This window comes from Acanthopagrus latus, chromosome 10 (genome assembly GCF_904848185.1).
Source record: "Acanthopagrus latus isolate v.2019 chromosome 10, fAcaLat1.1, whole genome shotgun sequence".
Taxonomy (NCBI): domain Eukaryota; kingdom Metazoa; phylum Chordata; class Actinopteri; order Spariformes; family Sparidae; genus Acanthopagrus; species Acanthopagrus latus.
In genome coordinates, this window is record NC_051048.1 from 7,095,629 (window position 1) to 7,122,991 (window position 27,363).

The window sequence follows — 27,363 nt, forward strand, 5'->3', positions numbered from 1 at the left end:
ATTGTACAAGCAGCTGTGGCTCAGGGGTAAAGCCAGCGGCTTGTTATCAGAAGGTCATTGGTTCGATTCCCCTGGTCTGCATGTCAGAGTGCTCAGCAGTGGAAAGGCGCTAAAGAGGTACATTGCATGTAGGAATTGCTATAACTTGCTGGGACGAAACTATCTGCTAAAAGCCCTAAAACGTACCAAAAACAATATCATTAGATATTTTAGAAGGTATTGAAGTGAGAAACATCATGAGCACGCTGAGCATTACTCTAAATTAGGTTACTTTACTGGAAAACATGTAATATTTCTCAGTCTGAAAGACATGAATAAGAAAAGTAAAACCCAGAATGTCCAAATTTCACTGAGTATTTTCATGCTTCAATTAAGTTTTGAAACTGTCAGTTACCAAAAAAAAAAAAACCCTGCAGCTGTGTAAGAAAGGAAATAGAACAAACTGTTTGGAACCAGTTTACACAGCACTTCCATTTTATTCCACTACAAAAAAAGAGGCATCTCAAGAGCACCGGTAAAAGCAGGACAGCATCCAGTTCGTCTCCACCGCAGACTGGACCGTTAGCCAAGCGAAAGGAAGGAAGGAAAGAAGGAAGGAAGGAAGGAAGGAGTCCTTTAAGTCCCACAGAAAGATGTCAAACATCTCCACTGTCGCACTTTCAACATGCAGCAGATTCGCAACTGTACTGTAAAGCCTCTGCAGAAGCACGATCATACTGAGATCGGGTCAGGGATGAAATAAAAACATCTAGAAACAGTGGAAGAAAACGAGCTCCTCCTTTCTACCGACGAGGAAGAAGACAAAAATTAATTCTTAACACTAGCTGAGAAACAAAAAAAAAAAAAATCACACCACGATGGGTAATAATAATAATAATTATTATAATAATACTCTTAAAAATATTTCAAAGGAAAAGAAGACAAAAACTCTACCCAGAGGTGTGTGACCCAATCAGGAAATACACTGTACACACATTTATCTGGCCTACTAGTTGGTTTTTTTTTGTTTTGTTTTCGTTTGTAGAAACACATGTAGGCGATACAATCATGAAATGGCCACCAAACTCTCAAATCTTTTTTTTTCAGTCCAGCATGCATTTCTAGGTGAGCAGGACATTGTACAATAACAGCGGATCGGCTGTAACAGTAGCTGGATGTGAATTCTTGAGCAGGTAAAAGGAAGCTGATCGTTCATGGTTCGTTAAAAACAACATGAGTAGCAGCTTGAGGCAGATTTCCAGAGTTAGTCGTAAAAACCAGAGAACTGTAAGAAACTAAAAACTGAAGAATCGTCGATTCTCTCCCTCCTCCCCCGGAGAGAAGTACCCGAAATCATTAAATAATAATCAGAGCTATGAAAATCTCAACACAAGAAATGTCCCTTTACAATTCGCTGCCTGTTACATTAACGATTATACTGATTGACCCCTTCCGTCTACATTCAAGCATGACAGTCCAGAGTGAGAGAAACGCGAGTGTCTGAAAACCTCCTGATTTGTTTTTCTTTTGTTTTTTTGTTCAGCCTACAAAGGTTTCAAGAGATTGCTCCGTTCAGAAAAGATTAAAAAAATGTGATTGTTTCTTTCAAAAATGTGAAACTAAAAATGTTTAGTTGACCTTTTTTTGTTGTTTTTTTTTTTTTTTTTTGTCTTCAAGTGGAAATGCATAGCAGGATAACTCGCCGCTCCTCTGGTCTGTTTGGTCACACGTTGCTCTCGTAGGACACCTGGCAGGGAGCCGGTTTGTTAGCTTCAGTCGGTTCGGGTGCGGCCTGGTCGGGGTTCGGCTCAGGCTCAGGCTCAGGCTCAGGGTTAGGTTCAGGGTCAGGGTGAGGGTGAGGGTCCTCCTCGGGCTGCTCCGAGTGGTGGAGAGGAGTCAGCGGTGAGGGTGAGGGAGGAGCGTTCTCTGGCGGAGGTGGAGCTTCGATTGCGCAGTAACCGCCGACAGCGAGCTGCGGGTGGACCGACACCTGGATGGCGATGTGCTGCGGCTGTTCGTGAACAGAGGAGTTGTCCGAGTCGCCGGCGGGGGACTCGCTGCGCTCCCTCTCGCGCCCTCGCTCTCGCTCCCTCTCCTGCAGGATGGTGAAGACGTCTCTCGCCCTGATGGCTCTGCTCGGGCCCTCGCGGCATCCCTCGGGCGCTTGTCTGACGAAGGTGTGCCTCATCTCCTCCACGCCCACCACCTCGAGGATCTCCTCCATGAAGGTGCGGCAGTTCATGATGAGCGGCGGCAGCGGGATGCTGCGCGCCAGCTCCTCGATGTACCGAGCGAACTCCATGGTCTTGAACTGCGTCACCTTGGCGAGCTCCAGCGTCTTGGCCGAGGTGATGATGGGGATCCGCTTGGCGATCTCGAAGGCCTTCTGCAGCTTCTCGGCGCCTTCGGTGCGGAAGAATTCGTTGATGGCTTTCTCCGTCTTCTTCAGGTGGCTGCTCATCATGCACAGGCGCGTGATGTTCAGGGCCATGATGATGGTGAAGGTGACCAGGCACACCACCATGTAGTACACGCCCATGTCACCGTTGGTGAAGACGACACGCAGCGTCACCGTGCAGTTGGAGGTGCCGTGCACGTTGGACGCCATGCAGGTGTACTTCCCGCGGTCTGCAAACTCGATGCTGGTAATGTTGAGGACGCCATCGTCCAACAGCCACCACTTCCCTCCTGGAGAAAGATGCAGAGAAAGGTTGTGAACACAGCGAACCAGAACTGCTCACTACAAGAAATCTACGGTGTATTACAACTTGGAAATTGAGCGCAAGTCGTCAGAGGCGAAGGAAGGCTGGAGGTCTGTGCAAGACCGATTTGACCCTGCGTGTTGCCCTCTAGTGGCAGGATGCACGGAAGTACGTGCAGGGACGGAATATCAAGTGTGCCGACTGGATTTCTGTATTTTCCTCACATGCTTACATCTGGCATCTTGTGTTTTAACGTGCTTGATTGTGCAAGCTTCATGTAAACTTTTTAAAATTTGGTAAAAAAAAGACAAAAAAAGAGGGGAAAAAGGACTGTGCTGACCTCTTTTAAAAAAAACATGATTATTCCCCAACACTAAATGCAGTTTGCCCACTAACTCACTCTGAGGTCAAAGTTTAAAACCCTGAAAATCCTCTTAATGCATCTGTTCCTCTGCTGAGTGGGTCGACAGTACACTCTCCTCTGCAGCTGCTTTCTAACAGGAACTTGCTTACTCAGATTTGTACTTCTGCACTGTCGTAACTCTTATTTATGGAGTCTGACGGCTCAACAGAACATGTTGTTTTGGCACGTGTATTTATAAAACAGTGTAAAACAAGTGACTGCAAGCAAAGCAGCAGTTTGTTTATGACAGTCCTTAAAGCAGCAGCGCGCACTGAGCCTCCATCTGTGCTCATCTTCCCCTTACATGTGTTGTGTTGGTGTATGATGTATGTTTGATATCAGATTAGTCAGCTGATGGTTTTGAACACAGCTTTTATCTGAGTTCAGGAAGGAGAGAGTATCAGCAGGCGTCCTGACTGCTGTGTGCTCAGATTTGACTGACAAAAACTAGAACTCTGTATTTACATGTTGGAGCAGCTCCAGAAAAACAAGCATTAAAACAAGATTAAAGGGTCAGTCTACACAAAATAAAAAAAAATAAAAATACAATTACATTAAAGTGGCACAATTTAATTCAATTTAAGGACTGTTGTCAAATCTGAAAAAAACAGACATGTTTCTGTAGTGTGAGATGCTTCGAGTGCAGGTCTACACAAACAACAACAGTGTTTTCTCAGTCAAGTCATTAAGGAGCTGATTACGTGGGTGCTCTGGAGCTCAGGCACCCAGAGGAGCTCCTAAATGTTCCTTTATTTGGTGTCTTACAGTGTCACAGTGCCTCTGTGTTTTCCCAGTGTGGTTATCATAATGTGAACCAGTTGTATGACCTTATTGGCTTAAACAAGCAGACAATAACTTTCAAACCAAGTCTGTAGCAAAGTCAGTTAACCAGTAACACGTGGACATAAAGGTAATTTAAATAGATTTGAATGTTCCAATCAGAGCGTTTTGCTCTCATTCTTTGCTCTGGTTATCAGTTCTTATCAGGGGGGTGAGGTAGTTGAATTGATCGGCCTGTATGGAGCCTTTCAAAGACACAGTTTTGAGGAGTAGATGGAGAGTTAGATAAGACGATCAATAATGATGTCATGTCTGTCTGCAGCAGCTGCTTAGCCTGGCTTAGTTTAGCACTCAGACTGGAAATACATTTAAATAAAATAATATATATCCCGTTCAAAACATGTTGTAAAGACTATAACTCTGTCTTTACAGCCAGGAGTATTTTGTAGCCGAGTCTCTGCTAAGAAACCGTCCAGCACAAAACCCTCAGTACAACTGACAATAGTCCTTGTTACCCTTCAGTTTACTCACTGATTTACTAATCAAACATGATGTGTTTAATAATGTTCTTTTATTGTGGATTTTGAGCTTGCGGTCTCTTTTCAGCATGTATGCTAACCTAAGCTAACCTAACAGGGCTGCCTGCTGTTGCTTCATATTTAACAGATGGACGTGAGAGTGGTGTCAATCCTGTCATCTAACGCTCTGCAACAAAGTAGACACATTTAATTCCCAAAATGTCAAACTATTCCTTTAAATAAATTCAGTGTCTAAGGTTTCTGTTGTATCTGATTAATTAAGTTGTTAAGGGGTTAATGATGTTACCTCATATTTAGATTTATAATCTATAATGCAGCTCTGTGGCAAAAAACCCACTAGTTGGGATATAACGGTATGCAGAAGTCACGGATCGGTACAACGGGAAAAATCCAAGTAAATCAGGCAAAGTAAATCCCAAACACTTAGTAGCCAAAGTAAACATAAACTCTCAGATGGACCATATACTTATTATATTTACCCAGGGTTGATAACAACCATATGTAAATGTGATGCAAATACGTTGGCAATTTCTGCAGCAAACTCTCAGTGAGATCATCCGCAACTCCTCCTCAACTACTGGCTGTCTCTACTGTGTGGGAGACAAGACGGAGATATCACAGAGGGCATCTCTGAAGTCTGTGAGAGGCCGTGAAAACATTTCTGCCGCCTTTCTACGGCCAATTTCCCACACTGGTATTCTCTGGAGCAGACTGATGGCTGGTCAGGAAATGTAGCAGCGTCCCGCCCTTCCGCCTTTACATGCGAGAGCGCGATTTTCTAATTTTACCTCCACCGCCGGATCATGTGATGTGATTGATGTGCTGCCCAATACTACACTGACTCAGAGGCAGTAATAGATATTTGCAGAGGAAACCAGCCAGGGCAGGTTACCGTTTATCAGCGAGCTGCGGTGGAAGTCTGTCCTAGTTGTACTTGCGTGTGTGACACAGGGGAGAAGCTGTGTGATGCTACAGACGACGCACTGGGTTTGTGGGCCAGAATAACAACTCTGCCGCCGCTACCTCAAGGCAGGTTTCAACAGGTCGGCTCGGGAGAAGCGTCAAAACAACCCTTCACTCTGCATTCCTGCTCAGTGTTCACACACAGATGGCTTAAATGAAAAATGACTGTTTAAATGATCCCTGGAATCTAATTGGCAAACGAAGTCCATCAGAGCAAGACAATCGTTGCAGCCAGTTATAATGTGTGAGAGTATAGTCGAATTTCCCTCAGGAACTAAAAGGCCACTCAGACTTCGTGTTCAGAAGTCAGGCTTCATTCTGATTAAAGATTCAAAGAGAAACGTCCGCAGCATATCAGACTTGAAGACGGATCAACACTAGTCTACGAGGTATTCACTTCCTGTTTTGTCTGTTCGCTCTTCCCTTTTTTCTCTCTCGTCTGGAGGGTTAACGACCATTATCATGCAACATCTGTGTGCCCTCGAGTACTTCTTTTGTCCTAAAAGAGGCCGATCACACGCTCTCTGTAGTGAATGATATTCATTAAAACACCTGTGACTGTTGTTTTGTCTTTATGAGCATCAAAGCATCAAGAGGACACAACACTGTCCACTTTCCCTGTGTCACAGCATGTCAACACCTCAGAGAGGCGGCCATTCTTTCCACATTTGCTCCTCGAAACAAAACATCCTGGAAAATGTGAACTGGCTACTACTTCTGTTTTTTCAGGCATGTCCGGTGCAAGTATCATCTGTATATCACCCCTATAGTGAATACTATTATAATAGGCATGCCACTTATACCAATAACGTCACAAATGTAAATAAAGTATCTGTTGCGAGAGGTGGGTGATGCTTTGGTCGCTACTTTAACATTTCTGGATGTGTTCTGTCATTAAGAGGCAGTGCTGCAACTGGCTGACCTGAGGCCTTATTTTTAAAGGTTGCTATGTGCTAAAAGGTTGCAGGAACCAGGGCGACATGTGTGTCTGTATCTTTCGCTGCAAACACAGGATTTATAGAACAATTCAAAGCATAAATGGTGCAGATTTCCCTGCATCCTTCCACCCATTCGGACAACAGAATCAGCGTCACCCACAGGAGAGATCATGATATAAAGCTCAGATAAAAATAGTTCATTAAAGACAAATGCACTTCAAGCGTCTTCCTTGTCACACCTTCTGCACCCTGATTTTGATTTGATTCTTAGGTTTTGATCCATAAACAGTTTCTCTGTCCTTTCTACCCCTAATTTCACTCTATCACACGATATACGGCCATCGCAAAGTAAACTAACAATGACGGGGGATTTTTTTATCCATATTAGACACTCAGTTCAGTAGTATGAAGATTCTTCAAGCCTTTTTCAAAACGAGCTGAGCCCAGGTTCATTTCTGCAACTCAAACTAATGGTTCACTGAGCCACTACTACTCTGATGGATGTGAGACTATTTTTATGTATGTACCAACCCATATCTTTAAAACTGCCACCCAGCTAACTCTGGAAGTTTTGAAATACTGCGCATGACCGATGTGATCGCACACTGAACTGGCTGAAGGAAATTTAATTCATTTAAATTGTGAAGTTTCATAAGCCTTATTCATAGTAAATAAGAAAGCTGCCTCTGGTCTGCATTTGCCGCTCATTAAATAGTAACTGATTGACGTGCAGTACTGGTGACCAAGAGAACAGGAAACCAGGTTTAAAGTAACAGTACACTCAGTCTTACCGTTCGTCTCCGTGTCCAGGCGGTCTCCGTGGGAATTGAACCACTGAACGCTGGGGACCGGTTCTCCGGTGACATTGCAATCAATCAGCGCGCAGCTACCCTCCCGGGCAATTATCTGGTTTACTTTAGTGAACACAACTGGGACAAATCCGCCGTCTGTCACGTTGCCGTTATCCGTGCGGTTTCCCTCCGTGTCCACCGATAAGGCCCCGCTGGTGTGAGAGGCGATAAGGGATGCCAGGACCAGAAAAACGTATCCACCAGCCCAGTGCATTTTCTCAAACTGTCGGTGTGTCACCCAAGGGGGAAGAGACTTTGTCATTCCTCCTGGGTCTCCATCTGGTAGACTGGCTATCTCTTGATTGTAGAAGGCAGTCTGGTATTCAGCTCTGTGGCCTGAAACATCTCACTGGAAGAGAAGAAAGTGATTGGCATTTATTAATCAGAGAAAACATGCTGTTCCTGGGCAGGAGGTCATGCTCAGCAGCTGGAACAAACTGATAAGGCGGCCGTTTTTAAAACTAGTCCTCAAATTAAAACTTATAATTACTTTCAGTACTAATTAATTATCTGGCCTATAAGACATCAGCAGACAGTGAATAATGACTCTTACAAAGTTTTGTAAACAGCCCAGAAAGATAGCGAGTTTGCACTGAATTAAAACAAAGGGAAGCAGCAGGTCCTCCCATTTGAGAAGCCTGAGTCAGATTTCAAAAAATGACTAAATATGATTGAGAAAAATGGCTGGAATGGTTGCAGATTAATAACGAATAATTTCATCTGTAAATGGGTAATCTTTTTTAAAATTAAGCTTATTTCTTCCAAATGTATTTCAGTGGCAATTACAATCATTTTCCAGCACAAAAACTGGATGGTTGCAACTTCTCAAATACCTCCCCTTTCCAGTTATTATTACAAATTACATCCTGAAACTGTTTGGTACGCGTGGCTAACGTCGTTAACATGCATTTCCTCCAAAGGTGTTCCACCTTGTTTGGGGGAAGACTTTTAATCAGAAGAAAAAGTCCTTAATTGACTGATTCTGTTTGTGCCTGGATAAACAAACAGTCCTTAAAGGACAACACAGTTTCACACTATGTATGAAGCTAGATAGGTGGCAGGGTCCGCCACACATAAACAGCGTTCTGGGGACCTTATTTTCCTCCAACAAACAGCTTGTTTATTCACTTATGGAAAGCATAAATATTTAAGAGTTTGTACTATCAACTCATTAATATTGTAAATATTAAAACACTACACGACTGCATAGTGCTCCTTTAAGTCTTAAAGGGTTGCATTAAGACGACGACTCATTAAAAAAAAAAAAAAACACCTTTTATTAGAAGCTAAATCAGCAACCATCTCGGCTCTAACTGATAAACCATGCTGGCAAAATGGCCTGTAACGTTATACTATTGTACAAACACACTGATCATATTCATGCACTGTTAGCTAACATTACAAATCATCAGCATTAAGTCAAGTCTAATCTAGCTGTTTTCACAGCTAAAAATCGGTGACATTTTGTTAAAGTAACGCAAAAAAAAAGACATCTATAACTTGCAGTGGATCTTTTATAACGTGACTTTTCGACAGGTATGCTCACCTGTTATAAAAGCACCTCGTGAATCGATTAATTCGAAAACAAAAGCCACATTACCAAATAACGGAGCACGGTTTTGGGCTCCGTCTACTTCCTAATCCGCTTCTTTTTCCACTCATAGCTTCATCCAGCGAGGGTGACATCGTTAGCCACCAAACGCGACACGAATGGAAACCCATAACGATGTAGACACTTCACTGCATATATCAGTCACATCTAACGAGTGTTTACACGATTTCGTCGCCTCAAACGGTGACGTCTGAACGCTAGCTGTCACAAAACAAGGGCGTGGGACGCGGCTATGTGCTGGACGGTGGTTTTCACATCACGGGACCCTTCCAGAATTGAGCCACTTGCAAAACGTTTACGAGCGGCTGGTTGATATTCACAAAACGACAGCTCATTTGACGAGTGGCCGAAGCGAGTTGTGAACATTACCGCAGGCAACAGTCGAGACAGTCTGTAAAAAACCGTGTGAAACACCGGATTAATGTCCAGAAATGCAGTAACGTTACCTCCGTTAGGATCCAGCAGCAAACGGCCAGCTCAGCGTCGACGTTAGCTGCTAAACGTTGACTAAAACCGAGCTAATTTGACGTTTTCCGGTTAACAAATCACCTGTTCATACTCACATCGTGTGTCCGTCGTTAATAATGTTCAGGGGGGAAACGCCACAAGTCGATGTTTTGTCGTCAATTACTCCTCCGGCATCTCCATCCTCCTCCTGCTGGTCGCCGCTGTGTAACGCTAAACCCCGCAGCTCGAGTGTGTGTGGGAGCTGTGGACGGACTGGGAGGTAACACGGCTCCGTTGTCGGGCTGAGCGCAGAGCAGGTGGGCAATTACAGAACTATTTAGGTAATTACAACTAATTATGCCACTTTGATAGTAGACGAGGATAACGAGGGTGTCACGATACAGCAGATTTGGCGATGTATTGCAGGAGAATTCATGATAATTAAAGGTAATTTCAGTGTAATGTGAACAATTAAAAATAAATAAATAAATAAATTACCCCAACAGTGGCAATAAACAGGAATTATGAATGTAATTATTCATTGCAATATACAAAAAAATTGCCCAGAATCCAAACCGAGTGGTGTGTAACCCGGAAATCAGTTAGCATATCCGCACTTCCGGTTCCCTCCTCTAAAATTCAATGGGGTTTTTAAATGTGTTCTAGGTTAAATGCCTGTAATAAGGTCTGTGGTTGCCACAGGCTTAAGATATGTACACGTTTGGTTCAACTACATAAAATACATCGTTACATGTAAATATAAGATGGTTACGTGTCTTAAAAACAGCGTCTGCTATCAAGTGGCTGAATGAGACTACAAAAGATGTCCAGGACATTAAACCCTGATGTCAGAGACTCATCTACTGACTAGTCCATCTTTACAAGGCCGACTTTAGTTACAAAGTATTCTGACTAATTTAACAGGTTCATCAACTGCAATGTATAGTTTTTACAGCTTTTCAATATTTGTCACGATAACACATCACAAAACAAAGTTAGCTATGTGATATGATTATGTATCAGTATTTGTCCCACACCTATTTAAGAGGAAATAAATATAATTTGATGCCTGAACAGGCAGCTAACTAGCTTATTTTAGCTGTTGTTTCACCGACTCTGCTATCATTGTTGTTTACACACCCAGGGTTAAAGTAGTTTTAATTGACTTTTCAGCCACTTGGGTGTTAAGATGACACAGACATTTTAATAACATAAAATGCAGTATTTCTGCATTAAAATGTCAAAAAAACAACTATATTTTATGGAGTTGTGTGCTGACATCATTCTAAATGTTCCATCAATACGATGTTGTGGATAGCAGACAATACAAAACAAGATCGGGCACATAAATTCCCGGAGGTAACGGTAAACTTCCCTTTGAAACAAAAACATTCCTGGAAGAAATCAAGGCAGAACAAAAGCATGTCTAAATAAAGCCCAGAGCAGGTCGTCCAGGCTGAGCATGCCGTTTGTGTGTGCGCAAAAGCTAATAACTGACTGACCTTGAACCTCGGAAATCGACACAGCCACAGCAAACACTCACTACCTAAGTCAATAATGCGCCATCTATGTATAGAAACCATGGATATTTTCAGGAATGAGTGTGTATGGTTGTGTTTTAGCTTGTCAAAAGTGTTTGTTGAAAGTCGTCACTTTCAATCTTTGTCTCAAAATTAGACATTCCATATTTTTTTCTTTACAATTCACAAATGGGAAAGTAAAGATTAGAGGTACTGTAACTTCATGTTTCTATATTTTGAGAATACATACTTTTTTGCACCAAAGTTGATCAAGTTTAGAGGGAAGTTTGGTACCGTACTAGTAACTGTACAATATAGACCTGCCTAATACTATTTACTTATTAATAACTCCAGTTAAAACACTGAAAGGGCCTACTTTGCAGTCTTCATGAGAAGATTTATTTACCTTTTCTTCACAGTAAATAAGTGTTGCAGAACCACGATTTTCAAGCCGCCCCTCTGACCCCATTTCTCCTTCACAGATGAATGTTTCAGCTTTCCACAAACACCTCTAAGAGCTCACAGAGTGCTACATATTAACACAGTGGGGAGAAAGTGTGTACAAAGGGGAAGAAAACACATTCAACCAATAGATGGACACTCTTGGTGTCAGCGGGTGCTGTAAAACCCTTCTGCTGAACAATGATGAGTTTGAGCACAGGAAGGTTTTAGATATGATTTTTTTTTTTGAAGAAAACCTTTCCAGCTGTGTCTGTGGCAACAAAAGAAATGTTTTTTTTTAAATTTTTTTTTTTTTACAGGAAGTCAGGAAGTCTCCAGCCGTGTTTCTGGCAACGAAAAAGTGCTAACCACCACCAGCACCAGCAGATTGTTCAGTTTAAAGTTCTATGATTGATTTGACACTGTAGGCTGTAAACTGCAAACTGAAAATAAAAGTCTCAACATAAACATCCAGGCACCAGACTACATGGGTTGATGTACTTTTAAATTCTCAAAGCTCCTGCAAAAACACATTTCCTTCCTCAAATATATTTTGAAACAAATGTGTTTTTTCTGAACATGTTTGCTGGTTTTTGTGTCAGTGTCTGGGAAATGTTTGCCTACTGCAAATGGAGAAGGGGAAACAGTTTACGTATGAAAAACAGTTTATTGTGAAACTGATGCGTCTCAACCAGTGATAAACCACAGATGTTGTGAAAAGTGTCTGTTCAATTTCACGATGATTAGCTCTGCCAATCATCATCTTAGAAACAAAACCTTTCTGAAGCAGGCCTGTTTACACCACACAATCTGTGTCTTAGGCTGAAGTAATTTAACAGGTCTATGTGTGTTTGATGTTTTAGTGAAGCAGCAGTGACACAAAAGACAAAATACTGAATGATAAAAACTTTATTCTATAAAGACAGCTTCACTGTGTGGTGCAAGTTTAGAGTAACAATCAATTTTCTTCATTTCTTTAACTAGCTTTCAATAATGAACATATAATAAAAATCTAATTGTCTCCTCTTGACTATTGTACAAATATAGTCAGATGTTTCACACATTTGAAAATATTAACAAAACTAAAATCTGTAAGTTGGGCCACAACAAGTCAATAACATTCTACAAGAGAACACACATCATGCATCATCATGTATCCCTTCTTGAACAAATGTTTCACATGCACGTTTGCAAGTCATAACAGCTCAACGTAGAAACAGTCTGTTGCAAGTCAATGTCCTTCATCGAACAGTATTAGTGTCAAAAAATACCTTGGTACCAAGAGTAAAAGTCCATTTCAGATTGGATTCTATTTATTGATGCATTAGAGGTCCTGTATTCTGCTCATCTGCAAGAACATTTTTGCAAGTCGTAATGTTCAAAAACACACTATTTTCACACTATTCATCGCTGCAGCACCTCTATTCACCCTCTGAATGCTCTGTTTTAGTGCCTGTCTCATTAAGCTACCCTTAAGCCCAGTCTGCTCTAACTGGGTGGCCCTCACAGGCCTGTGCAGGAACCGCCCACCGGTGTTTAAAGCTGAGGACGGCGACTGTTTAGTTATGACATCACAATCTTACAGAAGTCCTGACAGCACATTCAAAGGCTTAGACTTAGTTTATAGTCAAAGTCTCCCTTTCGACAGTAAAGGATCTTTAATGTGTTTATCCCTTGTTGGTAAATGTGGTGGAAATTATAATAAATTTCCGTACATTTGATATTTTAATTTATATCCTTGTGAGATCTACCCCGGGTGTAAAGAACGCCTTAGTGTTAAGATAACAACATCAGGACTTATTTATTCATTACATTTCATATTTTTGATCTATATCTGCAAAGTTACTAGTAACTAATGTTGTTAATGTAGTGGAGTAGAAGTCTACAGCAGCAGAAGATGGAACTACTCAAGTACAAGTACCTCACATGTAAATAATGTGTCGCTCTGTTGCCTCCAAACATTCATAATTAAGAACTTACCTCAAGTACGACCCATTTGCGAAGGTAAAAACACTTTGGATCTCCTGATTCATGTGAATGACCTGGTTGACACTAACTACCCTGATTGTTGCTAAAAGGCAGCGAGTTTGCAGCTACACGATAATACATTTGGACATATAAATCTTCAAGTAAGTTCAATAAATTCCAGTATCTTCCAGGACGACTAAATCTTTGATCACAAAGCCTCTTTGATGAGAGAAGCAAGTCTTCTGAAGGCCTGTGGAAAGATTTGTGAGAGATTAAAGTCAGTAAAGAAGTGTGTGTGTGTGTGTGTGTGTGCGTGTGCGTGTGCGTGTGTGTGTGTGTGTGTGTATACCTCATCAATCTGCTCTGGTGTGGCCAGAGAAAAGGCCGCTCTGACGTAGGGACAGGGCTCACTGCTGTTGATCATGAATACTCCTCCGGGAACCAGCAGCACCTTCAGCACACACCACACACATGACTCATGTTACTTCATAAGGGCATTACCTTTCTTGTTTTTCAGTTTATAAACAGGTATTTTTCATGCTGCGAAGGTCAGACCGAGAGGACAAAACATCAACGTCACTCCTCTCTTTGAACAGTTTCCGGACGACACAAGACAAGGAAGACTTGAAGGATGCTATCTACAATTTAAATGTGGCCTCAATTTCATCTGTTTATTCTGGACCTGACTACCAACATGCTAATGTGACTTTAACATATTTCAGAAACATCCATGCTTAAAAATCTCTGACCGCCTGTTACAATCCACTGCATCGCACGGAGAAAAACCCGAAGGCAATTATAACAGCTTTGAATGATGGGAACGATAAAAACTCAGACAGAGAGTCTGTGTGTTTCCTGCTCTGATAGCTCAGGAAACAGAGACTCTTTACTATCTGCTGTGTGGAAGTTTTTAATATCCTGACGCCTACTGTGCAGACCTTGGAAAAGCCTGATTGTGCCCACTCTTGTTTAGCAACAGCCAATAAGCTACTGGCTAGCAGGGGTTTACAAATGCTTTGTGTGTGTGTGTGTGTGTGCGTGTGTGTGTGTGGGAGGGAAAACACTCAGCTGCTGAACCCACTCACAGTGCACATAATGGCCGCTTTACATGCACCATCCTACACTCTGTTCAAACAAAAAAGAAAAAGAAAAAAGAAAACCCTGTCATGCCCCTGGTGCAAAAACATTGCTCGCAAAGAGAGCAACAGAGAGGGAAAAAAAGGACAGAAATGCACCCTGGGTAACTATGATTAGCATGCTGGAGTACAGTCAGTGTGTGCTGACCTTCAGTGGACAGAGTTAATTGGGGTCCTGTTCCATAATACATCACAAGAAGTTCACATGCGAGGGCTTTAAAGTGAAATAAAAAAGGATTAGGATGTGTGCTGACCTCTTTCTCCAAGGCTTTTTTCATAATGAGCTGCTGCGTATCGGAGATGCCCTTTAGTTTGATCCACAGGAACATGCCTGCAGATGGGGCGTGCCACTCTGCTACATCTAGACACACAAACAAACACACACAGTTTAGAGAAAGGAAAGCAACGCGTGGGCGTGTTTTCTGACTCATTGTGGGCCGGATGTCTCTTCTGTGGTCTTCCTCAGTGCTGCCTCCGTAAAAAGCCTCAGACGTAACTAAAGTGGACAACGCACAGTCTGTTAGAGATGTTTGCATCAGGTTGTTGTTACAAGTGACATGAATCAATACATTTGGACACGTAGTTCGTTGTGTGACCACCTCATCTTCATAGCTGCTTTCATAGGCCCAGATTTCTCTTGTGTGGACGGACCAATCTGGAGTTTCCTTTACTTCTCTCCAGGTTATGATTGGGTTTTGGAAATATTCTGTTTTAAGTTTTGCATAATGTAAACCTCACAGACTGGTTTCAAAAGCCTGGATAATGTAAACAGTCAGTGGTTGAGACTGTGAGACATCAAGACACACCTGCTGGAAGGTGATCAGAAACCTGGACACTGTTTTTATTGATCATGTATACTAGATTATGAATAAGCGGGTTTCTCATGTTCAATGTAAATGTCACAGACTCAGAATCTGCATCCTCCTCTATGTTCCTATCTGTATGTCATGTCTGTGTCTTTGTTGTTGCAAAGGACACCAGCCAGCCACTGATTATACCACTGATTGGACAGTCTAGAGAGGAGCTCTCTATTGTCAGAGCTGGCTTTCTACAGGTTTTTTATTTTGGGGGATTGATGACACATTTTTTCGTTGTAAACAAACATAACTTGTGTTTACGTGGAGTTTCTCACCAAAATGCATTCAGTGTTTACTTCTGTCTCCCCCTTGTGGCAGTGAGAGTAATTACACAAACACTGTTGACGTCCTTGTGACGCCACTCGCTGTGCTCTGTTGCTGCCCCTTCAGCTCTGACAAATCAGTCTTTGCTGGTTGAATGATGTCACAGACTCCACATTTAAAAAACTCTGATGCACTGCAGAGATACAAAGAGGTTCATCTACTGGTGATAACCATCCAGTGAACTCGTTTTGCAATGGCTTGGATGTAAAGGATGTTTAGTTCACTGTCTAAAAACATTAAGTTCATTGTATTTTCTTGCTCATATGTAAACTGTTTTGCCAGTAAACTCTGTCAGAACTCCTCCACACACAAACCTTTGAGCCACTTGTCGGCAGAGCGGATCATGGCGTTGCGTTGTTTGCTGTAAAACTCGATCACCCTGCAAGAAGAAAGAAAACCAGTTTCTTACATTCTAATCCCTCCCTCTACGTGTTTTGAAATGTATGCAACTGTTGTCTTAAAAAGTCAGATCAGATCATTGTGGGAAGTTACGTACCGGTCTATGTGTTGGAGGAAACCCTCTTGGCCCCAGCTGTGCAACAACTGAGACACCATGAGCTGAAAAGAGACAGAACAGAGGTGATATAATGTGATGACTCAGGGCACACCTTGTTTCTCTCACCACAAAGCCTTTAAACAGTTGTTTTTGTCTGTTCGTGTTTAACACTGGCATCACGTGAAAAAGACAATTCAGTACACGTGTGAACGCTTTTTAAATCTCTGTCAACATTTCAGGACGGATTAGATGAAAGTGCCGAGGAGCGGATTGAATCAGAGGAGGATGACAGCAGATCTTAATTAATCTGCCGCCTTATTAAAACCTCCTCTGCAGCTGCTGTGATCCAGACGTGCCACATCGTGTTATTAGAATTCACTAACGACACACGCCCTCTCGCAGATGATGACGCTGCTCAGAAATATGCTTCGTCACTGGCACTCACAAGTGTTTGGAAAAAGTGGTTCAGGCGTCTGAGCATCGTCCTCCGCAACATTTATCCAGGAATAAATGTATCAACAAAGTTCCTGTCTTAACCAGTAAAGCAGCATACTGATTGAGTAGGGTGTGGTGGTGTTATTTGTATCAAGAGTACCTGTGTGAAGGTACTGGTGTGCATCGTCGAGGCCTGGATGTGAAGCACCACGCGGTCTACAAGCGGTTTGGGGCCAGTGACAAAACCGATCCTCAGTCTAAAACCAAAACACAGACACGACAAGTCACACAGGAGCAGTTTAAATTCTCCCACACAGGAGGACATGTGGGATATTTAAGCTGACTTAACTTGAAATATTCATCCCTGAACACACAGAATAGTTCTTCACTTTACTTTATCTCCATGCATGTTGCTCTAAAAATGTATATCCTATAGACTAAGCTTGAAACTGGCCAAAGCTTTTATGAGACTAACTCCTGATTTTATATATCATGCAGAGCGTTCAACAGTCAGTTTGAAAGTAAAGCAGAAAACAACATGGCATGCTGTCCTCCTGCTCAGTGTCTTTGGCCTAAAAAAGCACATAGATTATATAATTATTGATTATACTGCATACGAGTTATAGAACTCGACCAGTCTCTCTTCAGTGCAACATTATGGATTTTTTTAACCATTTTTCAGACTGCTGACAGTGGATTTGAAATAACTATAATGGTTAGGGATATTAATAAATAGATGATGTAGGTGATGATTGATCTAAATAAACAGTAATATACAATCTGAAGTAAAATATTGTCTGGCTGCAGTAGTAAAAAGGACAGTCCCCCGCCCCCCATATCAGGTCCCGACTCTTACAGGGAAAAACACTGAGCTGTAGCAATCGTCTTAAATGTTCACAGCAGGGCTTCATGTGCACTGGCTTTAAAGACAAACACACACACACACAAAAGTAGAAATCCAAACCCTCACCCTGAAGACAGGATCTTTGAGAAGGAGTCTGTCCTGATGATCCTCCCGTCGACATCCATGGAGAGAAACGTGGGAGCCCACGGCTGCCGAACACATGACGACATAAATCAGTTTGTATCAAAGTCAGACAGTAAAGTGACAACTTACAACTGATCTGTTTCACCTCTCTGAAAGACAAAAATTAGGAGGTGAGTGAACTCTTTTAGTACCTTGTCAAACTGCAGGAAGTAGTAGGGGTCGTCCTCGATGATGAGCATGTCATACTGCCTGGCCAGCTGTTAAACAGACGTTAATAGAAAACGACAGAGTGAATCAGCAGGGAAATCAGTCTCACAGGGACCTCTAATTAACAGAGTCAGCGCTCCACTGGCTCCGTCACCGGGATTCATAGCTTTATCAGCAGGGAGGACAAACCTCATACACTTCTTGTTTCCTCTGCGTCGTCATGGAGGCACCGGTAGGGTTTCCTCCATTGGGGATGGTGTAGAGGATCTTTGGGGCGGTGCTGCCGGGCTTGTGGACCTCTGAGGGGTCCCACTGAGACAGAACCTCTCTGAGGGCTGCGGGTATCATGCCGTGATGGTCGCTGGAAACGTTGATGAGGTTGCAACCGAGCGGCTCAAGCTACAGGAAACAAGGAAGCCACAAGGTTACAGACGGTTGGGTACGTATGTGAATGTGCACGTTAAATAAATTTCTCTCACCGTGGCGAGCGTGCCCGAATACGTGGGCGCATCCAGCAGAACGTTGTCTCCGGGGTTCACCAGCATCTCAAACACCTGAGGAAATGAGCAAACAGGCCCAGAAACATGTTGGGGGTCAATGAGCCAGTCGTGTAACAATCAGTTGCACAAGTCGAGGGATTTCAGAGCATTGTTGGTGTCCAAGTTACCTTACAGAGCCCCTCCTGGCTCCCAGTGGTCACACACATGTCCATCTGGCCTTTCTCTGGGGCGTAGCTGGCAGTCGGCGGGTTGTGGAGGTTCTTCTGCAGGTTCTTCATCCACGTCAGCAGCTCGGGTATTCTACGTAGGAATGGAAATTAGACTTTTTTAATCTAAGGATCAACTAACTATTGGTCTGACCAATTATTGGATCCAATAAACAGCATTTTTCGATTATGGTAAATATTTTTGGGGGTCAAATTCTGAAACTGCAAAGTAACTAGTGACTTAAGTTCTGAGGTAAATATGATGGAGTAAAAGCTGCAATATCAGTGAAAGTGTTAAGTCGCAGAAAATGGAAATACTACTTACTACTAGTAGAGTAAATGTACTTCAGTAGAAATTAGTCTTTACTTGTGTAAAGTGTAAACTCTTGACAGATTATATAAACCACCCATAACCAATATTAACTTAACAGAACCCACTGGAATCTGCAGGCGGAGTCACCTGCAGCTTTGTTTACAGAGGTGGTCATAAAAAGATAAGGGTTGCGGCAGAGCGATAACCTCCACACACTCCTGTATGCTTATCTACACAATTTAAAGTAAATAGAAGATTTTAGGCAGACAACTTTTTATAAATATCCTTGACTATTATGCATGTCGAAATGATCGCATTTTAATCTCACGAAGAAGACTCCAGCATTCCCGTGTCAGCCTCTCACCCGCTGGAGGCAGAGTACTGCAGAGCCCTGTTCATCGCCACCTCGTCAAAGGTGATCGTCTGTCCGTTCTTCACCTGGATGGTCGCCGACTGGAAGGGGAAGGTGTTGGGGTTGGGCGCTCCTCCGGCCAAAGAGATCAGGGAGGGAGGCGACCGCTGCTGCAGCTCGGCTTCATACAGGGGGAGATAGAGAAGATGAGGGGTCTCAAACTGCAGACACGATGCATGTTAGAAGACCCTAATGTGAGAGGAGACGCTCACAGACTCTGTACTCTAAGCTATGGTAAAAATGTAGTTACTTTTTAAGTAACTTCTGAACATATTTAAAGAGTTTGCAAGTGAAAAGACACAGCTGACAGATACTGGTATAGCTTGAAGTTACATTTGTTGTTTTTTTACATACTCTTATATTTAAAAAGCACAGTCAGATTTGGTCAAACAGGATTTTTTTTTAAGTGAAAATAAAACTAGAACAACAGAAAACATTTGAATCAATTGTTGCATTTTAGGTATCTATTTTCCGTCAGTTAACATATGTTTTAATTTTACTTTGGCAGCAATTTCGTGACTGTTTCTCTGTGCATGGCCCAGGTTAATAGACATGAGATGGCAAAACAGTAAAACAATAATTAACAGTACCAAGTTGGCTGCATGTAAATAATTAAAAACTTCCAAGTCATGAAAAGTTTGTGCTGGTTTAATCAGAATATGTTGAGATTCCGAGTTCCCTGTCTTGTGGATATAAAGATACATGGCGATGTCTTCAAATTGGGTGTTTTCTCAACAATCAACAATCCAAAAAACCTTTAGTTTACCATCTCAGACGACACAATGACAAGCAGCAAAAACTCTCTCAGGGTGTTGTTTCAGCAAACAGATCTGGTTCTACTACATACCATAAATCTGTCACTGTTCTGTCCTGCAACACCTGTCACATTAGTTTCAGTACAAAGTATGATATTCAGATGAAATACTCACTCAGCATCCTGATGGGGGACGGCTTCCTGGCCGCACTGACAGCTGTCAGAAACCGAGCGTAATTCATGGCTCCTGTCCTGAACACAAAACCACTTTCCTCTCACACACAGACGAATGTGAGAGATTTACAGTACAGTGTGCAGCTTCCACCTGTTGCCGAATCGCCGAAAACAGCGAGGGAGGCGTCTGTAGGTGTGTGTTCGTGTTTCCAGTTTGATATCAAACTCATAAAATGACTCTGGTGTGACTGTGTGTGAATACATTAGCAGTTCCGGCATGTTTACACTTACAGAGACGTACAAGCGTGAGTTTATCAGACCAGCTGTACTGTAAAATAAACTAAATTGCGTTGAAGTGAGCGTATAGAGACACAAGAAGGAATGCAAACTATTTCAGACGCTAAACCAAACAGGTGACTATAAATTATACAGGATAAATTAGATACATTTAACAGTTTTAATGGTTAATTTGGCCCCACGTTCAGCTGCGTAACTGACCTTGCGTATCTCGGCTCCACTGCCCCGGTGGATTCTGGTTAATGTATGCTTTGATTGACCGAACTCGTGCCGCGGTCATCTGCCGTTTCCGGAATGAGAACTACATTACCCAGTCTGTAAAACAAAAAGAAAAACATTCAAGGCTAACGGTTCCCGGTGCTGATTTGCCGAATGGCCTCGCTTTAGTTTTTGCTACTTTCTCGTTTAAATTGCTGTAAAATTAAAGACAATGACGGTTAAATCTCATCGCTGTGAAGGCTTGATTGCAACTCGCCGTTTCGATTGCTCTTTGTCGCCACAAGTGGGCAGTGAAACGGATTGAACTCTCACCATTACCGGAAATGACGAAGAAGTTGACGTCCGTGTTGTTAGCTTAGCTTACTTGTGCTAACCATTACTGTAACTTTAGCGTGTTTTAACACTATTACAGTCGAAATTGTTCCTGGTTTGCAAATAATTCCGACACGCATTTTTTTTTACACAATGTTAACTTAAATGTGTTCTGCACTGGAATGTAATTCAGTTGAATGCTGCTCGCAAACGTGAAAGACCTCCTGGCTAAATAAGGTACACTTCAAGCTAAAGCTAACGACCTCGTTCACGTTAGCCTGATATAATTATTGAAAGTAATACATAATATAAACAGTTTGTTCTTTGTGGTTCATCTAAGTGCCGTTGTTTAAATTGGTTGTGTGAGACAACTCTGTTTTCTTTTTAGTTTAGAGATTTGTGCTGCTATGTAGAGCTGCAGCTTGGCTGTCCTGTCCTCACTGTTTACATCCCTGCCGTCGTTTCAATGGGGAAAAGAAAAGAGATGATTCACCCCAGATTTCTCGGTAAGTACACACAAGTTTATTTGCATTTAATAAAGCAAAAACGATTTATCGACTGGCCGATATTGGCCTACTACATATATATTGGTATCAGTGCAGAACTGTGTTTTGTTTCCGTCCACATATTGGTGTTAAATATGTTTTTAGGGTTTATTGATTCAAATGTCGGTCATCTTAAAATGCTTTTTAAGGTTTGTGGTGCTGCCGACCTGAGTGAATTCTTTGACCAACGTAGGTGCAGCTGTATGTAGTGGAAATGGATGTAATGTATCGATTCCTGCTTTCCTCTCCTCTCCTCTTGCAGGTGAAGGCAGCTCCAGCCTGCACAGTGTTCACAAGCGGAAACACAAAAAACACAAGAAGCACAAAAGGAAGCACCACAGCTTCTCCGAGGCCCCGGAGCCCCAGCCCATCATGATCCCTCGGCCTCCTCCACAGCTCCGACTCAAGATCAAACTGGGAGGACAGACGCTGGGGACCAAGAGGTGAGACGGGTGCCACATGTCTGCGTTTGGGCTCAGTGTGTCATCAGAACAGAATCACTAAATCAGGTTTTGTGTCTTTCTTGTATCAGTGTTCCCACTTTCACTGTGCATCCTGGTGTGGCTCGTCCTCCATCTCCCTTGATGATTATTCATAATAATATTGATGATGACGATGACGACGAAGATGAGGATGAAGATGATGATGAGCCCTCTGTCCCTCTGGAGCAGTATCGGGCCTGGCTGGGTAAGTTGGAAACACAGCCTGCTGACTTAAAGTAATAAATAAATACATTGTCATGTCAATAAATACCTGTTAGCTATCCATCTATCAGTGAACGAGGTGACACAATTGATGATTGAGCCTATGGCCGACTGATGAGAGCCCTCCTACTTGCTGTAATACCAAAGATGCACACCGAGTGTCGGTGGCAACTTTCCCGGAAAATAATCACTATCAGCGCACAGTTGGTGACACGTCCACCCAACAGTGGTTGTTTGGCCAGAGAGAGGAGGCAGTTTGCATCCTAATGACTGGAATATCTTTAAAGCTTAAATTCTATGGGGAAAATATGTTTTGTTATTCTATTGTGCCACTGTAAAGACAATAAATTCATCATGTGTATCTTGATTGTTCTGTATCAGATGAGGACAGCAACCTGGCCACATCCCCTCTGCCAGACATGGACTCGGACTCCATGCCGGGTGTGCCTGTGGACGAGGAGGAGAGATGGCTAGATGCTCTGGAGAAGGGAGAGCTCGATGACAACGGAGAGCTGAAGAAAGAGGTTGACGAGTCTTTGCTCACAGCCAGACAGGTGAGAAAGCGGACAGTGTATTAACTCCGGTTCCCTGTAGCTTTTCTCTGAATGTTTTCTGTTTGTGTTTTGTGTCCAGAAAGCCCTGCTACACAAGCAGCAGAGTCAGCCTCTCCTGGAGCTCCCCATGGGTTACAAGGAGAAAGAGATGACCGCTGAGATGATGCAGAAGCGGGAGGAACGAGCCCGGAAGAGACGCCTGCAGGCCGCCAAGAAGGCAGAAGAGAACAAGAACCAGACGATAGAGAGACTGACAAAAACGAGCAAGGCCAAAATCAAGAGCATGAAAGAGAGGAAGGCCAAGCTGAGTCAGTGTCCCATGATCCGCTACAGCGACTCCGCTCAGGGCATGGCCATCTCCTTCCCCACTGGGGTCCCCCCTCCAGCCTCGGTGCCTCCCCGTCCTCCACCAGCAGCGCCTGTGAACTGCGGGGTCAGTGGATGCACCAACCTGAAGAAGTACTCCTGCTCCAAGACCGGGGTTCCTCTCTGCAGCCTCAACTGTTACAAAAGGAACCTGCTGCTTGTTCAGAGCGCAGCTTGAACTATAACTACAAATGGACGCAGTCGTAGTTTTGTTCAAACTATTGTAGGATGTCTCCAACCAATCAATGTGGTCGGAGAGGCTTACAGTACACGGATGCCTGTAACTTCACAGATGTGGGAAATATGATTTGAACTTTAACAAAAATCTCAGAATCCAAATACAAAATGGATTTACTTTTTATCTATTTACCATCGGCTGTGTGTGTAAGCCTATTTCTGCCAGTTAAAGAAAACAAATGATGCAAATTTAGTCTTGATTAAAAGAAAAAGATATCCCCATGGTGAGTCATGATTATGAGGAAAACAAAGAAAATTCTGAGAAAAAAACTCACTTGATATATGTTGCCTTTTTTTATCTCATAATTTCAATTTTATCGGCTTTGATCTTCTTATTTTGACTTAACCATGGGAAGAATAATTTTCTTTAATCTCACTTTTTTATTTTATTTTTTATTTTACTAGCAGAATTGAGCCTCCACAGCTGTGTCATATTAATGATAATGTTTTTTTTTTTCCTGCAGTCATCACAATTCACTCATGTACATTGTAAAATGTTAATGGTATAAAAATCTGTGTACCAGTCAATCTTTATGAAATATTTATAAGTTGACATACTAAAAAATGTATATTTTTGTGTAAGTTTGGAGACAGAATCATTTCCACTGGCTTGGACTGTTTTTTGTTTTGTCAATAATGTAAAAATTGTACTTAAGCGATTGATAAAGGTTGTCAATGAGAAGCAAATTTGTTTTTGAAGGAATAAAAGAGAAACTGTTTTGTTTGATTAATCACAATGTTTATTTTTGTAACAAATGTCTTCATATTTCATATAAAACTGTACATCTTAAATTAAGAACCACTGCATACAAATGTGAAAATATTAATACAACCTTACTTGCTCTGTCAACATGGAGCATGATTTGTTTTAGTCCAGTTTATGGCAGCAAATTGTCGGGGCGGCTGCTTTCAGTGGAAGGTTTTGTCTGCTCTTAGAGGTTTCTGCCAAAGTGTCTGAGGTATTTACTGACTGAGTGCAGACACGCACACACTCTGGTGAGCAACAAGGCACAAAAAGGACCCAGTTTGAATCTTCTATTTGCTTATCACTGCCTCAAGGCTGCGTCATAATCTGCAGAAAACCTGAGGCACACTATAAGATTCAGACTCTGCTTAGCTGTCTTTTACATCACCCCAGAGGAACTGGGACAACAAGCATAAAATCCCCACATTTTTTTTTCTCTCAGGTGCTTTCCAACAAGCGTAAAAAGTTTTCCTGAGAATTGTGGTTTGTGTGTCCCATCATCAATCACAAGGCCAGGCCGAAGGAGAGTCTGAAAGCCATCTCTACAGGAACCTCTGCCACAGAGTCATGGAAACACACGTAGAATTCCTGAGGGACGGGCTCGAGCAGCATCCGTCTGAAACAACAAGTAAAGAGAGGACTGGGACGTGAGCAAAACTCTGCAAAGTAAAATACTATAATGACAGATACATATCACAATGGCCACCTGCAGCAGTAAGCTGATATTTGGTATGATAAAGAAACACATTTGCTTACATCTGTGTTTTTTTTTAATTCACAAAATGTATGAATAATTAACATTTATTCAACACTTTTCAAATACTTTCATAAAGTTCTATGTGAACCCTACACGGAGAATAACTCAACAAATCAAGTAGTTGTTAGCATTATCATCGTTAGCGTTGACTGTGTTAATACGATTTTTTTTTTTTACTTCCGGTTGCCTTCCTTGACATCACACTTCCTCGTTAGTATAGTGGACAGTATCTCCGCCTGTCACGCGGAAGACCGGGGTTCGATTCCCCGACGGGGAGTATTTATTGCACCTTACGCACACACAATCGCTGCTGTGTCAGAATTTACATTTATTTATCCCACATCGGGGAAATAGCAGGTGGACTTTATTTACTGCGAGCAGTAGAAAAAATATTTGAGAAAATATACTCAATTTATAAAGCAGTAGAGCTACAAGGACACAAAGCACTTTGTTGAAAAACCACAACTGATACAACTAGTACAAATTAATAAAACGTTATTATGAACAGATAAGTTTGGCTTTAAAAGTGTTTTAAAGACAACGCAGGTTGTGCTCCAGATTGCCTAAGATAAAACATTCCATTCCAGTCCCTGACAGAAAAGGCTCCCCTTTGTGTTTAAGTCTAGAAGACAGAACAACATATAACCAAGAGTATCAGGAGGACTAATCTGTGTCAATGAATACTTATTCTTTTCTGAAACATTGTCTCACTGTAAAGTACATCAGCTGTAAAATTGAATGTTATTTTCATCTTCATCACCCTTCCTCGTTAGTATAGTGGACAGTATCTCCGCCTGTCACGCGGAAGACCGGGGTTCGATTCCCCGACGGGGAGTTCCTTTTTCCTTTTCTTCTTTTTATTGCTCCAACAAGTTTAATATTTGTTCTGTTTTGACTAGGTGAACTTTTGATAACCGTTTTTAAAATATTTTAGATTTCACTGCACAACAAGTTCCCTCAGGATAACTTAGATTTGATCTTACCTTAAAGCTCTTCCTACATTGGGAAAAACACAATTTACTGAAACTTTTGCAATGTTGCTATTTTTTGGGTCTTCAGCAACACTCAAATGTCTTGGTCTTGGTTAACAGAATTAATACAAAGTTGTCTTTGGGGATTTTATGCACATTCTGCTGTTTTGGAAGCTCACAATCTGTCAGACCAAAGCACACAGGATGTTTATTCACTGTAAGAACCTAAAGCAAACAAAGCAATATTAATTCTATGTGGCTCCCTCAAGTCTGGTGCCTTTTCTTTACACTATCTACACCATGACTGGATGAAGCTGGAAGACTTTTTCTTCGAGAAGGGAAATTAAACTGATAATGTAAAAACAAATCTGTCAAAAATGTGCTCTTATTCACAAGTGTGTATCCCTGTGGGGACAAGCTACAGAAACTTCTTGACCCTTACACTCCCATGATCATTTTCTTACTTCAAACTCAAATTTTAAAGCACAGCTATATCCTGTTTCTTGCTGCTACAATATCAAATTTCCCCACAAGGATCAGGTCACAGGGGACGATACATTATCAACCAGGTTGAAACAGTAAGCTAAGTGGTCGCATTCCCCAAGAACTAAATCTCACCAGATGTTTATTTCCTGAGCCCCCATCTGTCTCTTGATAATTCTAAATACGAATTTGTGGATAACAGTTTTACACAAGTGTTTGACCGAAGGGGAAGCTGACTTACCCTATGACCCAGTAGGTCATGGTGGGAGGAGGTTTCCTCTGGTCGGTCCAGTTCTCAGGTTTACACTGGAACAGAACCCCGTGTTCCTTGACTGGACCCAGACCCCAACCACCGCCCTGAGGCCTGTCTGCAGCCCGGCGACCCTGTGGGGAAGAAAAACAAAAATCAATTGCATGATTAAACCCCCCATTTTTTTGAGTATATTCTAATTTTTCATTGTTTTCTGTTATTTTGACTCCAAAACAATAATTGGAAATAAACTGAATTTATACTGCATTTTTCAAAAACCCAGTTTCAAAGTGTGTTTTAACTGACAATGCAGAGTTTGGTGCTCTGATCAGATGAGTCATTCCAAAGTCCAGTAGCAGTGACAGGCAAGGCTCTCACTCGTGTTTGTGTCTCTGTCATATAGTAAGAATGGAAACACCCAAGGACCTGAGGATCTCAGGGAGATTAATCAATGTCAATCAAATTATTCTGTCATCTCTCTAGTGAGATCACATCTAAATACTGCAGTTACCTACTGGCTCTCAGCCTTCCTCGTTAGTATAGTGGACAGTATCTCCGCCTGTCACGCGGAAGACCGGGGTTCGATTCCCCGACGGGGAGTTCATTTTTCACAGAAGAGTCATCATGGTTGTATTGTTTCTGCTACGCACTCCAAGCTTCAACATAAAAAAAGGCTAAAAGGTGAGGTGAGGTGAGGTGAACACTGAACACCACTTTAGAATGGAATCCTCTGATGGAAAACCTTGCCTCATGGAATTCGTGTGAATACTACTTAACACGTACCACCAACTGAGAAACTGTTGAATACCAAGTACACCCCCTCATGGCAGCTGCACTCGCCAACGACTGCTTAGGAATGTCCCGAGGAATGTGACAGAGAGCTCAAAGCCTCCACCTGGCCTCTTAAGAACCCATATCCCAAAGCGATGGAGTTTCCATGGACTGTGCCAGAACAGTTTTGATCCATGGAGGTCCCAT

The 27,363-nt window shown here is 42.2% G+C and overlaps 4 protein-coding genes, 1 long non-coding RNA gene and 3 other non-coding genes across 13 annotated transcripts in view; 5 read left to right on the plus strand and 3 right to left on the minus strand.

Moving 5' to 3' along the window:
* Nucleotides 1-451: 451 nt before the first annotated feature.
* On the minus strand, nt 452-9,480 carry mfap3l (microfibril associated protein 3 like). Of its 2 annotated transcripts, none has more exons than XM_037112964.1 (3): nt 9,331-9,480; nt 7,096-7,504; nt 452-2,667 (listed from the first exon to the last, which is right to left on the minus strand). In XM_037112964.1, exons 2-3 carry the CDS (start codon nt 7,415-7,417, stop codon nt 1,703-1,705), a joined length of 1,287 nt encoding a protein of 428 aa, XP_036968859.1. In that variant the 5' UTR covers nt 7,418-7,504; nt 9,331-9,480; the 3' UTR covers nt 452-1,702. The 2 variants fall into 2 exon arrangements, with proteins under 2 accessions (XP_036968859.1, XP_036968860.1); XM_037112965.1 differs by having other exon boundaries at nt 9,214-9,347.
* On the plus strand, nt 9,393-11,649 carry LOC119027613. Its single transcript, XR_005077431.1, has 2 exons — nt 9,393-9,531; nt 11,496-11,649. It is a non-coding gene; the product is annotated as an uncharacterized LOC119027613 (long non-coding RNA).
* Nucleotides 11,650-12,066: 417 nt separating this feature from the next.
* Nucleotides 12,067-20,569, minus strand: aadat (aminoadipate aminotransferase). Of its 2 annotated transcripts, none has more exons than XM_037112966.1 (14): nt 20,444-20,569; nt 19,947-20,023; nt 18,970-19,138; nt 18,254-18,386; nt 18,066-18,140; nt 17,776-17,985; nt 17,571-17,636; nt 17,362-17,444; nt 16,552-16,648; nt 15,957-16,018; nt 15,775-15,839; nt 14,534-14,640; nt 13,493-13,594; nt 12,067-13,393 (listed from the first exon to the last, which is right to left on the minus strand). In XM_037112966.1, the coding sequence occupies exons 2-14, from the start codon at nt 20,011-20,013 to the stop codon at nt 13,352-13,354; spliced, it is 1,278 nt and encodes a 425-aa protein (XP_036968861.1). In that variant the 5' UTR covers nt 20,014-20,023; nt 20,444-20,569; the 3' UTR covers nt 12,067-13,351. The 2 variants fall into 2 exon arrangements, with proteins under 2 accessions (XP_036968861.1, XP_036968862.1); XM_037112967.1 differs by lacking the exon at nt 20,444-20,569 and adding an exon at nt 20,237-20,431.
* Nucleotides 20,570-20,692: 123 nt separating this feature from the next.
* ino80b (INO80 complex subunit B) lies at nt 20,693-23,910 on the plus strand. 2 transcript variants are annotated; one of them, XM_037112969.1, is made up of 6 exons: nt 20,693-21,010; nt 21,139-21,279; nt 21,581-21,761; nt 21,851-22,005; nt 22,404-22,576; nt 22,656-23,910. In XM_037112969.1, the coding sequence occupies exons 2-6, from the start codon at nt 21,240-21,242 to the stop codon at nt 23,118-23,120; spliced, it is 1,014 nt and encodes a 337-aa protein (XP_036968864.1). In that variant the 5' UTR covers nt 20,693-21,010; nt 21,139-21,239; the 3' UTR covers nt 23,121-23,910. The 2 variants fall into 2 exon arrangements, with proteins under 2 accessions (XP_036968864.1, XP_036968865.1); XM_037112970.1 differs by having other exon boundaries at nt 21,162-21,279.
* A 290-nt stretch (nt 23,911-24,200) lies between these two features.
* intu (inturned planar cell polarity protein) overlaps nt 24,201-27,363 on the minus strand; it is a 30,348-nt gene continuing 27,185 nt past the window's right edge. For all 3 annotated transcript variants that reach the window (XM_037112952.1, XM_037112951.1, XM_037112950.1), the window contains 2 exons: nt 26,377-26,519; nt 24,201-24,540 (listed from right to left, as the gene is read on the minus strand). In XM_037112952.1, coding sequence (XP_036968847.1) covers nt 24,429-24,540; nt 26,377-26,519 — 255 coding nt within the window. In that variant the 3' untranslated portion in view covers nt 24,201-24,428. The remainder of the gene's footprint in view (nt 24,541-26,376; nt 26,520-27,363) is intronic.
* trnad-guc lies at nt 24,887-24,958 on the plus strand. Its single transcript has one exon. It is a non-coding gene; the product is annotated as a tRNA-Asp (tRNA).
* trnad-guc lies at nt 25,445-25,516 on the plus strand. The gene has a single exon. It is a non-coding gene; the product is annotated as a tRNA-Asp (tRNA).
* On the plus strand, nt 26,914-26,985 carry trnad-guc. Its single transcript has one exon. It is a non-coding gene; the product is annotated as a tRNA-Asp (tRNA).